Source organism: Xiphophorus couchianus, chromosome 12 (genome assembly GCF_001444195.1).
Source record: "Xiphophorus couchianus chromosome 12, X_couchianus-1.0, whole genome shotgun sequence".
NCBI lineage: Eukaryota > Metazoa > Chordata > Actinopteri > Cyprinodontiformes > Poeciliidae > Xiphophorus > Xiphophorus couchianus.
In genome coordinates this window covers 25,163,329-25,177,859 of record NC_040239.1, presented here as the reverse complement: position 1 = coordinate 25,177,859, position 14,531 = coordinate 25,163,329, and the positions used below count along the sequence as shown (strand labels likewise).

At 37.7% G+C, this 14,531-nt stretch overlaps 1 protein-coding gene across 3 annotated transcripts in view; it reads right to left on the bottom strand.

The window, feature by feature from the left end:
- adgrd1 (adhesion G protein-coupled receptor D1) overlaps nucleotides 1-12,559 on the bottom strand; it is a 35,405-nt gene extending 22,846 nt beyond the window's left edge. The window contains exons 1-12 of one of the 3 annotated variants that reach the window (XM_028034665.1): nucleotides 12,127-12,559; nucleotides 12,013-12,049; nucleotides 11,571-11,687; nucleotides 10,381-10,479; nucleotides 9,959-10,081; nucleotides 9,413-9,589; nucleotides 5,965-6,222; nucleotides 4,714-4,781; nucleotides 2,211-2,360; nucleotides 2,042-2,092; nucleotides 906-1,029; nucleotides 642-749 (exon numbers count right to left, since the gene is read on the bottom strand). In XM_028034665.1, the coding sequence (XP_027890466.1) occupies nucleotides 642-749; nucleotides 906-1,029; nucleotides 2,042-2,092; nucleotides 2,211-2,360; nucleotides 4,714-4,781; nucleotides 5,965-6,222; nucleotides 9,413-9,589; nucleotides 9,959-10,081; nucleotides 10,381-10,479; nucleotides 11,571-11,687; nucleotides 12,013-12,049; nucleotides 12,127-12,234 (1,420 nt within the window). In that variant the 5' untranslated portion in view covers nucleotides 12,235-12,559. The remainder of the gene's footprint in view (nucleotides 1-641; nucleotides 750-905; nucleotides 1,030-2,041; nucleotides 2,093-2,210; nucleotides 2,361-4,713; nucleotides 4,782-5,964; nucleotides 6,223-9,412; nucleotides 9,590-9,958; nucleotides 10,082-10,380; nucleotides 10,480-11,570; nucleotides 11,688-12,012; nucleotides 12,050-12,126) is intronic. The other 2 variants (XM_028034666.1, XM_028034667.1) reach the window with 2 other exon arrangements.
- Nucleotides 12,560-14,531: the final 1,972 nt, after the last annotated feature.

Here is a 14,531-nt window from a genome sequence, read left to right as displayed (position 1 = left end):
ATGCGTTGCATTCTCCGTGCTCTATTAGGATATAAAAGCTGCCCTTTGAGCATTTTATGCTGCCAGGTATTCAGGCCTATAACTTAATTTGGCCCCGACTCTGGTGTGTCAAGCCATAACGTTCATTCCTCTTCGATACGAGTTTGTAAATGAATTATTTAAGCTGTTTATTTTTTGTGTTTGCGTGCCAGAACACGGCATGGAGGAACACAGATGGAGCCGGGGGAATCCGACCTGAACGCAAAGTCGAACAAACAACGCTTTAATGCCCAGTGTAATTACTCCTCTCCCTCAGTCCACTGCAGGGGCCCGTTCTTTTTAATGACGAAGTGAAGTGGAAAAAAAAGAGGAACAACTTTTATTTGTTCTGTTTTAAATGAAAGGGTAACTACCTACAGTAAAATCATAGGTGGGTTTCTGCAGGGCATTATAAATCCAAACAAAGGCTTTCACCCTAATCCCATCTTAGACCGCATGCAGCTAGCAGTCTTACATCTCAGCTTATTGTAACAAGAACTTCCTAGATTGATATTTTTGTTTTGCAAATTCAATGTTTAGTGGTCCACTTTAAATGGTAGAGTCTACCTCGCCAATTGAAAAAAAATGACATTAAAACATGAACATGGGTTATTTACACTTACTGTGCACTGCAAATGCCTCCCCAGGCACTGAGATGTAATTCTTCCCCTGTGTGGGAAAGCGGTAATGTGGCAGATTGAAGTTCTGTGGCAGCTTCATCAGGGAGTAATCTGTGGGGGGGATGCGGGGATCAGAGTTTAGAAAAAAAAAAAGAGAGAATAATAAACTCAGGAGCAAACAATAAAACCAATGTGATTTGTAAAGAGAAAGGTTTGGGGAGTGAAAGTTGGTCTATATAGCAGAGGGAGAGCTGACATCTTTCTGACCTGCAACCAAAGACGTTCCGCCCAGGGAAAAGGGAGAGCCAGAGCTGAACTCTAGCTTGGTCACCATTTGTCCCATCACGATGTCCACTGTCTCAATCAAGCTGCTGACCACCGGGTCGGCCTGCTGACGAATGATTATCACAGGAAAAGGTCAAATTTTGCTGCCTTTCAATGTGTTGCTTCAGTTTATCAGATTTCTTCTATACATTAAGTTGAATTTCAAAGGTAATTTTGTATTTTGTAGTTCACATTAAAGACATATCAGCTTTACAGGAAAGCAGTCTTATTTGAGTCTAACGTGCAAATAATTAATTTAAAAGCCAATCAGTGTCACAAAAAGTAGTAATATTTGAGAAATATGAAGTTAAAAGAAAATGATACATGATTTTCAAAATTTCCAATGAGTAAAAATTGGGCTCCCACCTGGGTCAATACTTCATAGAACCACCTTCTACTGCAGCCACATTGCATGTTTTTGGTATATATCTCAACTTTACATATTTACACCGAGAAAAAAAGAGAATGTAGCTCCAACTTCAACAAATTGCTTCAATTGGTTACAATTAGTTCAATTAAGTTTACCCAAGTTTATTTATTAAATTTGGTCAACCTGAGAGTTTAATAAACATGATAAACTGGTGTGGATGGACTTAATTTAGTTACTTGTTACAAACTGGAGCAATTTATTTAAATTGGATCAATTATTCTCTTTTCTGAGTGTAGAGACTGAAATGTTTGCCTAATCTAAGTAACTTTAGCACAGCCAATGTGGCTTGCTAATATATTTCCACAGATTCTCACTTGAATTTTTTGAATATCAGAGCAGTGAGATTTGACCAGGATAACTGTTGATCAAAGGAAGCGTCATATTTCCTTTAAATATGTTGCTTTAGTAACATATTTATTTTTGGCAGTGCTGTGAAATAACCTCCTTTAACACTTCTGTTTAAGCGAAAGCACTATTAATGTCTTTTACTGTCAGAGTTTCAAGTGCCTCTCATGCCAAAAATATGCAGCGTTAAAAACTCAGAGTCAGTGACCCGCTTTTGTGTCTCAGCTCTAAGCAACAGTCAGATTGCTTCTGCTATATCTTGTCGCGTTTGGACCTTACACAACAACAGAGTGGCCTCATTTACCTCTGGCAATCCTGGAGAAGTCAGAACTTCTTCCACGCTTTTGAGAAAAGCCTAGAAGGAAGAGAGCGGACGACATCATCATCTGCACATGGGTGGCCTCTGTGTCTGTGTGTGATCCTGTTTTGAAAGTGTAGTGCTAGGTTTTTTCTTTTGTGCTGTGTTCCAGGACCTGGGTGAGGTTGTCGGCAGCATTGTGAGGAATTGTCCTGTTGGGCAGCGTGCTGAGGAAGTCCAACACGGGCTTGGTGCTCGGCCCCTGGGAGCTCTGGACCACCTCCTGGTGACCGCTGATCACAGGAGGACTCACTTCAAAAGCTCTCTGGGGAGACAGCGCAAAAATCATTTGGAGGGAGTTTATGAATAAACACGGAGCTCCAACATACCCAGAACATGAAGTGATTGGTTTCAGGGGAATACTCTAAGTAAATGCATCGCTGTTTCTCCATACAGTGCGTTAGAAGAAGCTGTTCTCCTGTGATGAGACGCAGCCATTTTCTGAGTATGTTTTCTACCCCCAAGTCAGTCATAAGCAGGTCTCTTCACATGTGTTCTCAATATCTTTCTTTTTATGTGTTGACAAAATGAAAACAGTGCCTCGGTGAGTAATGAATTGTTTGTGCATTTTGAAGCAAAAGACCCCCATTTCCCACTCCTGTGACAACTTTGGTGTTTATTTTGGTGATTATTTCCCTCCCGATCCCTTTTCTTTGTAGCTGCTGCATTTCCTTTTAAAACTCAGATAATGTTGATGTTAAGCTGTATTATAATTTACTTGTTGAGTCCAGAGTCACCGTTTTGTACTTTATCAGTTTTTGGTTGTTTCAAACTGATGATGACAACCGATGTCTAAAAAGTGATTTTTCACAATCTGCTCATAGTCTAATGCAAGGCAATGTGGTTGTTTGACCAAAATAAATATTTTCCACCAGCTGGAGGTCATACAGAGTCAATTTGGTTTGATTAGAGGTCATAATTTGTCATATTTTATAGTTGCTGCTGGCCCACAAAAGGAGAGTGATATTAAACATTGGGAAAAAAAGATATCTAGAGAGACGTTTAATAATGTTTCTATGATTTGTACCTACAACTGATCTAAATACTTGGCCACCAGCAGAAATAAACAACATAAAAAACTGAAGGACATTGTCAGGCACGTTTATTGGCATTTGGTACAGATGTGTGGAAACATAAAATAAAATCTAAAATGAAAAATGTGTCAAATCCTCTCTGCCAAAGCTTTGGACTCTGCAACCAGAGGCAAACTCTGTTCTTCAAGTTGTCAACCCACAGACGCTTTCCCGTTCTGTTTGTGTCAGATTGATCAGCAAAAGCATTTTGTCTGACTTGCAACAAATGCCAGTTAAAGAATGGGATGCCATCCCACAGCAGTGTCTGACCAAATGGTGATAAGCATGAGGAGGGGGTGCCAAGTTGTTGTACTCCTACTGATGCCCCTGTTTGTCAAGTTAGTGGAATCAATCAACCAGTCAATCTTCCAATCCAACAAACAAGACCAAACGAGTCAGTAGCAGAATAGGCTGTTCAGCATTGGTAGAGATGACGCCCAATCTTATCTTTGGTGCTCAACTCACAAATGCATCTTCCTTACAACTGCGGCTCCTTTTGAAGGCAAATGAACTGGCTTTTTTATCGGATGGAATTTTATCTTGAAAAAGCTTTGTTACAACAAGTGAATCAACCAAACACAAATTTCCTGACTATCTTGAATTCTATGTTTAATTACCAATGGATCATTTTCTGTTTCCGTGGAGTTTAAGCACTCCTTAACACACAGGCCCTTAAGCTACTGGGCTGGACACATATTTACCTTGCCACCATGCACAGTAGCAGGATGATAATGGGGGTAAATAACTCTCCAAAGCTTTAGAGAACTGCAGCAAAGTGTGTCATCTTGGGGGGTCACCAAAGGTTCATCTACAAGCCAACCGGCTGCTTGGGAGTGATTGCAGGAAAAGCCTTATCTGCACTACGATCACAAACACAAACTCCCCTGGGACCTCAACTCGCAGCATGCTTTGATCAGATGAAATTTACACTGAGCTTTCTGATAATAACAAAACCAAGTGACGTGAATATGTGCAAAAAGACAAGAATAGGACTTATGGGTCCTTTTTCCCTCCAAATGCCATGAAAAATTAATTAGATTACAAATCACCCTAAACTGCTTTCAAGGATGTTTTAAGTAAAGAACTGCTGGATTCAACCAGTAAACGTGGAAAAAAAGGTCTGTCGTAGGTACTATTAATAGAACAATGATCCAAAATACATGGCCAAATCAGTACAGAAATGGTTCACCAAGAACAAAATCTACCTTTTGGACCTCCCACTCTCCTGACATATAGGAAACCTGGGTTCAATTAAGGAAAAGCGAGGCACCAGGAATCTGGATGATGTAGAGACTGTTCAAAGAGGAAGAGTCAAATGCTGTTAGACGACTAAGCGTCATGGCACTGGGAAAATAAGGTAAAGTAATGACAGCAGGTGTACCAATAATTCTGTCTCTGTGGTTTTGTGAGCACTATTAAGTATTAACATAGAATTTAATAACATAGAAACTTGAATTAAATGTTGAATTTTTCAGTGTGGCAATGTGTTGGTATTAATTGGGGTAAGAATTGGGAAAGGGGTAGAAACACTTCCAAGACACTTACACCTGTTGCTGCAGTAGTAGGGACATCCAAAGCATTTCCGTGTGTTGTAGCAGAAACCACATCCTGACCTAAAAAGAAAAAGGAAAAGGCTCTTTTGAAGTACAAAATACTCACCAGACTGTTGACCTGCATATCTGGTTATCTTTTTTTGTATTCGTTCCTTTTTTGATATTTTGTTATTTCTGGTGCTTTGGGAACCTAGCCAGATCAGGCTGTTGTTCTGTAGCTGGATTTTATCAGCATAAAGTTTACATTTTGATTGCACTCGGCAGTCATAAAAGAACAAATGCCAGATCCTTGCAACCTCTGTTAGACATGAATGATCAAACACAAATGTTGCCACTACACAGACTGCACAGGATTTAGATAATTTTTTTAAAAGTCTTTACACTTATTTAATGAAGCCAGCTCTTACAAGCTACTATAAAATGACCATGTTTGGGTGCGCTTTAGGGATGTGAGTCTGAATCATTTCTGCTCTTCTTTGATTGAAAGAAAAAGTTAACATAGTAGGCGAGTCACTGAGAGCTAAAAATAGATATTGTTAGCAAGAACAGCCAGTCTATTTGGTGTCCAGAAATGACCTGTGAATTATATCATTTATGGAATTATTATAAGAGAAGAGGAGAGAGCTCAGAGCATTTTTTAAATGCTTCATGTATCACAGCACAGCAGTAACACTTTGCATATGCAGCTACCAATCACCCTGAGGAATTAATGTGAAACACAAATGAATGAGATACAGCTTACCATGCATATCGTATTGCGCTGAGAATTTCTAAGGCGGCGCTAGGATTTTCTAATTTGGATTAACACTCGACAGAAAGTTGTTATTTTTAAAAATCTCCTCCATCTCCATTTATGGCCCTCCGCTGACCAGAGGAGGTAAACAGAACAGAAACATTCAGGAGTGTGGAGGTTAGCTCCTTGCATGTTGTAACTTGTCACATTAAATTAAAATGATCTGCCTTCTGCGACTCAACATGCCTCTACACTTGGTTAGATACTTAAAAGGCAGAACTATTTCAGCTGCGAACTTAAATTGTGTGAGAGCAGAGGGGCGTGTGCTTGTGCACAGTTTGTATTGTTGTTGTCCGTCACGGATGAGATTTGTCAAGATGGAAGGTAATTTAACGTTAACCCCTGTTTGCTCAGAGTGAAAAGGGAGGAAGCATTTTAATAGACAAAGACTGCAAGACTGCATGTGCTAGAAAGACAGGAAATACTTTCCAAGAGAGCACATTGTCCTACCTACAGCTGCTCTGTAATAGAGTTTGATCTGATGGGGAGAAAGGGCCCTTTTCCAGATGGCAAATTCATCGAAAGCCCGCATTACATAACGACGATGCGCCTTGTTGTTCTCGGTTTTAAGGAAAACGTCAGAACCGAAGTCCGCAGAACTCTCTGAGGTAGAGCCGGAGGGATCACCGTCACACAAAGTCCCATTGATGAAAACCTTTAGACCGTCCTTCTTGGTCCAGGTGAACAGAACATGTGTCCAATATGAGCCTAAAATAGAAAAAATTAGAAAAAAAACCCAAACTATTTACTGAAAAATTACAATTAAACAGCATTCAACGAATGCTCACATAGATAAAAATACTTTTATGGGTTGATCTACTTTTCAAAAGGAAGTCTACATATCTTTATTGAATTGTTTATGGCATGATGGAAAACTAACATCAGCATTAAGTTTAATTTGTAGGGAGTTTACAAACCAAACTATTAAGACAGTAGGCATCATGGGATAGCAATAATATTTAATGATAGGTTGCAAAAATGTCATGTCTTGTTGTTTTTCAAAATGGAATACTTATGTAAAAATAATTATAGAGATCAATCAAAACATTTCTTTAAAAAACGCTGCTGTAAAACAAATTATTTACAGAAAGTAGTTTTTGGATTTCCTATTAGTTCAATTAACCGTTCTGTTCTCACATGTAAGGGAAAAGATATAATGGTGCCTCCACATTGCTCTCAAAAGTCAGTCTTCTCAAGACAAAAACACAAAAAGATGGCCTCCTGAAGTTGATATGCTGACAGGTTAAATGTCAAGACTCAACTAGTTAAACTATTCTTTAAGGAAATGTATGTTTTAGCTAAGCGACTCATTTGTAAGATATAAATACTTCAATGTGCATGTTATGTATTGAAAGGAGTTTTCTGTCATGCTATAAAATCAATTAGCAAATTACCTACAAAATATAATTATTTTATATGTTTGTTGTGAATCATAGAAACAATGTACTAATGCTACAGCGCCTTTTTTCTATACAAACTCCAAAATAAATGCATTTCAGTCCTGCGTTCTCAAACTGTGACAAGCAACACTGATGGAACTCGGTCCACCTTAAATGATAACATTTTAGCATTAGTTATTCATAATGTGAATAGAGGCATAATAATTACAATCTAATGACTGATATTTAACAAAAAGCTATGCTGGTGGAGGCCCCTTGCACTATATCCCATATACTTAAGCAGCCAAACATAAACATGTTCCAGTTCCAATTTGGAGAACCAGGAGAATTTGTTTAGTTATTGTGCTAAATGGCCAGACTACCCTCTCTCATTGTCAAAATAATGACTAGTATGTTTGTCTGCAACTAAACTCTGAAGTCAGGGCGTTATACAGCAATGTGTGACTGATTAATTCAGATTCAAAGTATCAGAAAAGGTTTCTAATACAAAGCAATATTGGATTTAGAAGTTAGAGTTGGTGAAAAACCTCAGACTTTCCCGAGTTTTGGGAATCTTTCTGATCATTTCTCAAACTATATTTGTGTAAATTTTTGCCTTTAGGTTAAAATACAATGCACAAAACAACTCCACGCTTCAAAAATGTATATCATAACACAACAATCTGAAAAGGCTCTTTTGTCCTTTTATCTTACAAAGTCATATTGCAAAGATGCTGTTGCTTAAAAACCAACATTTACTCAGGTGATACTTATTACCAAAAGGCTGGTCTATGTGATATCAGCAGAGGCCTCAGCTGCTAGTCCCAGGTTCTCTGTCTGCCTTTACAAAATTTGATTTCATCTAAAACTATTAGAGTGGTTACTTTGAAAAAGTTATCAGCAGCCCTATTCTCTGTGTGGTGTTAATTTTAATAGGTCCAGAGCTAAAGCTGAACATTAAAAACTGAAGTGGACATTTTCATAATAGACTGGATTTCTCTTTTTTTGACAAAATGCTTAGGCGAAAATATTAGTATGCACTCCTTACTCAGTCAACATGTTTTTCTTGTTGATGAAACATCTGCGATTGAAATCGTTTACGCAGTTCATCAACATATGTGTCTTAGTATTTCCCAAAACATTTGCTATTACAAAGTACAAGGAAGTAAATGAACAACAAGAAGGTCCCACAGGACAATACATTCACTGTGTGAAAACACATCTGCCTGGAGACCACAATACATTTCCCTTTTGCTTACAATATAAACCATATGTGCCAAGACCTCCACCACTTCTCAACTCATTCAGAATTCCCTCTGAGTACCGCTCTATTTTCAGTTTTAATTAAGAAAGTTGTTCACATAACGCCCAGGGGTTCATTAAATCACCCTTTTAATGTTTTCCTCGCACTTGTGAAGTGGAAGAGGGACAGCTGACAGATTAGGACATTCTGTGCTACAGGTCTGGCATGACACCCTGTGAGAATCAGGCAGCTTTTGATCTTCTGGAACAGCGAATTCAAACCCAGATTGAGTTATGATGCCTCTTCACAAAATGTCGAGCAGCCAGAGCAAAACATTTATGGTTAAGCCACAAAATGTTACTGCAATAGAAATACAGTTTTTAAATCTGTCCTAACAAGATCGCATGTAAACCTTTTCCCTGGTAATTCCAGCTAAGATGTTCTGTTGATTGACAACACGTCGCAGGTCTAACCCTCCTATGACCATCAAGTTAGCGTGGATGGAAAATGCCAGGAGTCCCTCATAGCCTTAAAATCAGAGTTAATTCTAGTCGCTTGAATTCTAGTCATAAGGGAGGTAAAAAGCTCAGCTATATTTCTGCTCCAGCTCAAAAATGATCTCAGGCAAAAATCTTTTGGCAATATTAACTGATACCAAGTTCATGCTGTATGTTTACTCTTAATATAACCCAAATAAACACATCAGCCTTGGAGCTTTGTCAACGCACACCATGAATATGACTGACCCAACATTTTCAAATTAATTCTAATCAAACCTTATGTTGTTAGGATTTAGTCAATCTTGAATACTACATTGACAAAATAATCTTTTTGATATATATATATATATATATATATATATATCAAAAAGATTATTATATATATATATATATATATATATATATATATATATATATATATATATATATATATAAACAATTCTCTACGGCAAATAAACATTTTTGTTAACATGTCAAGTTCTATTGCATTTTCACACATCAAAATCAAATCTATGTCCACCAGTCATAATCATCAGGCATAATTTCATTTTACACAGGAAATGGCTGCATATTGAATAAGATGCACCTTTTTTTTGCTACGGCAAACAGACTTGCCAAGTCAACAGTGAGAGCATATGGTGCCAGTTAAGACCATGAGAACAATAAATCTGTGTAGTTAAAGATTTGATCAAATTAAACACAATTCATATGGATGTGTAGGAATCATTTTCTCAATTAGTATTATGTTATAAAAGGAGTATTTGTTTTTGCAGTACCTGAAGTGGGAATTTCCGCTCTCCATCTGTGTTTGTCGTCTCGCGTGTAAAGCTCCACGCATCCCTTGTGAGAGTCTGCAAAGACTGTGAAGCTATTTGAGATAACTTTCGCTCCAGACGCCACAGCAAAGTTGGAATCTGGCTTTTCGTTTTTCCAAAAAAAGGAGAAGGTCACACCTAGAAAAAGATTGTTTTAATGGATTAAATATTATTCCAAAAACCTACAATAGTGTATAACACGTACAGCTATATTCAGCTCAAAAAGACACACTCCCTTTTTTTTTATACTTTCTAACATGAAGACTAAACGTATTCAGTTTTGGTTCTTTTAGGATTACCAAAATTGTTATTATTTGCTAAAACTATTAGAAACAATGTTTTTATTTCTTTCCTGAAAGCATACTTTTCCATCGTCACGGTAAAATTGTCTTACTTGAAAATGTTTTGGGCATCCTTTCATACGCTTCTCACTAAAGTTTTCTAGAATTTTGGCCCATTGCTCCAGACAGAACTGAAAGTGTAACATATGAAATGCACTGCACTTACCATCCAGAGCACAGAGATTAAGATCACTGACGCAGGAGTTCTGGTAGTTTCCAAAGTAAAGAAAGAGGCCGCCGTTATCACAGTCCAGAAAGATACCCTTATTGTGTACGCCTTCAACAATGTCTGTAGCAAAACATAAATTTCAGAAACACATTTGCTTCATGATTTAATATTGTGAGATTAGTAAAAAGTTTGATGCGCATATTACGGTTTTATATGTTTTTCTGTGTACTTTTAATTTAACCAACATGAATGACTTCTAACTAACACCTATTGATAAAGTTACAGGATGTATAACATACAGTTAAGCTATGAGCTTGTGTGGCAAGGACAAACAAGCAAAGAACCAAAAGGTGTGCGATGATTTGCTGCAGTGTGTGATGCACAAATGACTGTGTGAGAGGAAAGTGATGGATTCTCACCTACTATTGCAGAAATGTTAGTGTAGGCAGAGTCATTGGTATACACATAGGAAGAGTTATGGGAAGAAGGGAGCACAGTGTGGTTGTGGATTCTGACAGCTGGACAAAAAGAGAAGACAAAAACCATAATTTCCACCAAGGGAAAAGTGACAGAAGAACAACGGGAGGGACGTGCTGCACAGGTATGAAACAGAGTGATGCTGGTGAAGGTAAACACAGAGTGATGCCACACAACATGCTCGCATTCATACCTGATCCCTCTTAAACATTTATGGCGTTTCACTCAGTACAACTGGCTTGCAAACCTGAAGTCATGGAGTGGCTTGGAAAAGTATTCACACCCTTTAGGCATTTCAAATTTGGTCACATAACAACTATAAACCTCAATGTTTTTAATGGAGTGAAGCAATACTCTAAACTCAAATATTGTGTTTTCATTAGATGCGAGGAGAAAATCATCATGCTTAACTGAAAGCATCAGTCAGTGTGTAATTAATCAATTTAATGTGTTTCACTTAGTGAATTGAGTTACTAAAATAAATTAACTTCTCAATACTGCCAAGCTTTATTAAATGTGACTGCATAAGGATGATACTAGAAGCAAATCTTTTAGAGGTTGCAGAAGACTTGAGACTAAGCAGCTTTCCATACAAATCTACACATAGTCTTAGATACAATAAAATATTTCAGATACAAGTATATTTTTCTTATTCGAGTGGTTCAGTCAAAGGTCAGATCTAAATCTAATTAGTAGTCTGTAATAAAAGTTCACATTTTCTCTTTAAGATGATATCCATCTGACTTGATTGACCTTGAGCAATTTTGCGAAGGAAAAAAGGCAAACATTTCAGATAATAGGTGTGGAAAGTTCATACAGACACACCACGAAAGACCTATCGCAATAACTGCAGAGTGCTACGGACTGAATACAAATTTTCACAATTTTATTTCTATAAAGTAACTAAAAACATAATCATACGCAACTTTTTGGCGGTCTATCACATCAAAACCCAAGGAATGCAATTTCTGGTTGTAAAGTTGACAGAATGTGACAAAGTTTAAGGGGCATGAATACTTTCTGCAAGACACTGAATTTGATTGAACAGGCAGGATAACCGTGGCAGGAGTGAACAAAAAGGTCTTTCCAGGAAGGACCTGAATGTAAACACGGCGGCCATGTATGCTCGTACTTATTTCGCTGCCGCTGACATAACGCGGACTGCTTCCAATCTGGTCCAGCAGCTCATGAATTCCATCCACTGCATCAAGAGGCCAATAATGTGAAGCCGTGGCCAACACCTGCAGGCCTGGACAAAAAGATCACAGGTAAACAAGTGCCCCTAAAGGACATTGCTCAGAGTTTATTGTTACGCCAGCATCCAGTTTTGGACGTTGGTGGGATAAAGAGATTGATGATGATGAATAAAAACAGCTGCAAAAGCTGTTTATGTGGCAGACCATTCTGATTAACGAGACATAAACAAATAACATCCCTCCATAGAAACAGACACTGGAGCACATTGTTTCCTCAAGTTATTGTATATATCCCAACCAGGAAGTGGTCATTTGATATGTTGATCTAATAGCAAACAAAAGTGTAGCACAATGTGCATTTGGAAAACTTGCCACTACCTGCTTGATTCTCATTTGGCACCACCTGAGCACAGACCTGAAAAAGATAAATCTGATGATTAACAAAGTCTGACATGCAGAAAAGGAGCTGAACGCTTGAAGTAGTTATCTTACCTTAAAACACAAGACAAAAGCAGTAAGAAGTTGAATATGCAAACAAAATTCCATTGCTCTTGAGAACTGTACAATGTTATCTTTCTGAAACAGCCTAATTCCCTTCATAAAGATAACTCCAAGAGCAGTTAGTCATTGTCCCAGGATGAGGATAAAATAGTCCATGTGTCCAATCCTATAGATGTTACAATAAAAGTTCTAACAGTAATGTTTAAAAAAGGCCCAGATTAGATATCTTGAGGAAAAAACGAAGCCCACTTCACAAATTATTGTGTCATAATGGCAAGTTCTGAAGCCAAAAGTCCCACGCAGAAAGTTACACTCCGTCATCCACACATTCAGCTGCTTCTTTAAGTTTCTGCGCCTTGCATCTGGAAACAGCGAGGTGTAGTGGAGCTCAGCGGGAGCGCACTGGCTGGCTGGACTCTACGTGGGAATTGCAAAATGTGATGTCATTGTTGGACCCTATGAGAAGGGGCGTTCAGGTTGTGCGTAAATGGAGAGATTTGTGCGTAATTGAAGTTTGCGTGGCAAGTGAAAGAGTGTAGGTCCAAATTTTAGACACACGAGTGCGTACAAAGAAAAACAACAAAAAACCCCGTATTGGATTTAATTTCTATGAGTACAACACATTATGTAATATTTTTTGCAGCCTCCACATAGAAAAGGCAGAGCTATCGAAATTAAAGCTTAACAAAATATTCGTCCATCCATAAATATCGCTAAGTACATCTGACGTTTCACATCCGAGTGAATTTGCATATTTTCACTGTCATTTTGTAGCCACGTGTTGCCACATCTTCAATACTACTGCCGTTTGCTTCCCGTAAACAACTTCATTTTCTTCTAATCTACCTTTCCAAAACTGGTTTTATTTGTCTGTATAGTTCGGTATTTCTGATTGTTTTATATAACATTTTATATAATGGTGAAAATGCTCAGTTGTCAAGTATTATTTAACCGTATTTTTTTCTATTCTATACAATTTATATAAGGCTACACCGTATGTACATTGCTTTTCTAATGTCTGTGAGAGATAATTGGTGTCGTTTACCTCGACGAAGAGCTACAACAAAAAAACTGACTCATAAGCAATGATTTCAGTGCATAAGTACGAGATGGTGTGATAGGTACGAAACAGTAAGAGGAAAGGATGAAATGGTAACAAATAAGTGGAGGTATGAATCGAGAAAGTGTCTCACTGACGAAGCCCATTAGGACCCGCCATAATACCTCGGAGCAGCCTCCAGCTGCTTGTAGAAGCAAGCTCTGGCAAGTCGAAGCAAGAAAAAGTGGGGTAGAATATTACCAAAACGTTAAAGGTATGAAATGACGCAGGAACATGGAACATGGAAAGGAACAGCACCAATAAATAAACATATAAATAAGTAAATAAAATTAAAAAGGACTAAAGGGAAAAAGAAAAACAAACAACAAAACATGATACCATGACTTTTATGTGTCAACACAAAGACCTATATTTAACTATCACTTTAGATTTTTGAAACTTATAAGGTTTATTTTAGATTTACAATCGACACCTGCTCCGTCTCCCAATCTTGAGTCCAAATCAAGGCAAACAGTGCCACCTTGTGGTCAGGTAAATAATACTTTGGCCGTTTAATCCAATCCAGTTTTGCACATTTATTATTTATTTATAAAACCTTCTCATGTAACCCGACTGGTGTCCCTGCAGCTGAGCTTTTAAAAATGGTGGGGTTCACATTGTTTGACCTATCAGACACAGTTCAACAACAGTGTTTGGTTGTGTTTTTATTTTGTTTTATGAGATTTTCCTCTTTGTGCACTGCTAAAATTTAACCACTGCTGCAACAATTTGCATACATTTTTAGAAAGATTTTGATGATTAATTCATTACAATTGGAAACGCCAAAAAACAAACAAACTTTACATTTATTTACATGTTATTTAAATGGTAGGTAAATTAAATAAAGTCAGATTTATTGTTAATATTTTATTTAAGTGGAAATACAAACATCTGCATAATCAGTAGCTCATTAATACATGAATAGCAGGTGTTTGACATCCATTCATTGCCGTCTTCCTTACTCTACATTTAAAATCTATAAGCTTAAAATAGTCTTTCAACATTGCAGTCATTAGTGTGACGTCACAAGCTGCCACACTTCGGTGGCAGCTTATATGAAATATTTTCATTTTGCGTCTAATGCGGTTCGTTCCTGACAACAGCGATTTTGTTCGTGTATCTTATTCTTGAACATTGGTCAAGAATGTCCACATATTATCTTTTTGTTGGTCTCGGAAGTCATAGGTCTGCAATGAACAGCGCATGCGCTTACCTACTAAAATGGCGCGGGTCACTTCCGGTTCAGATTTTTGGATTCTCTTTATCACAGCTGATACCTATTAAAAGCTGCGCGGAA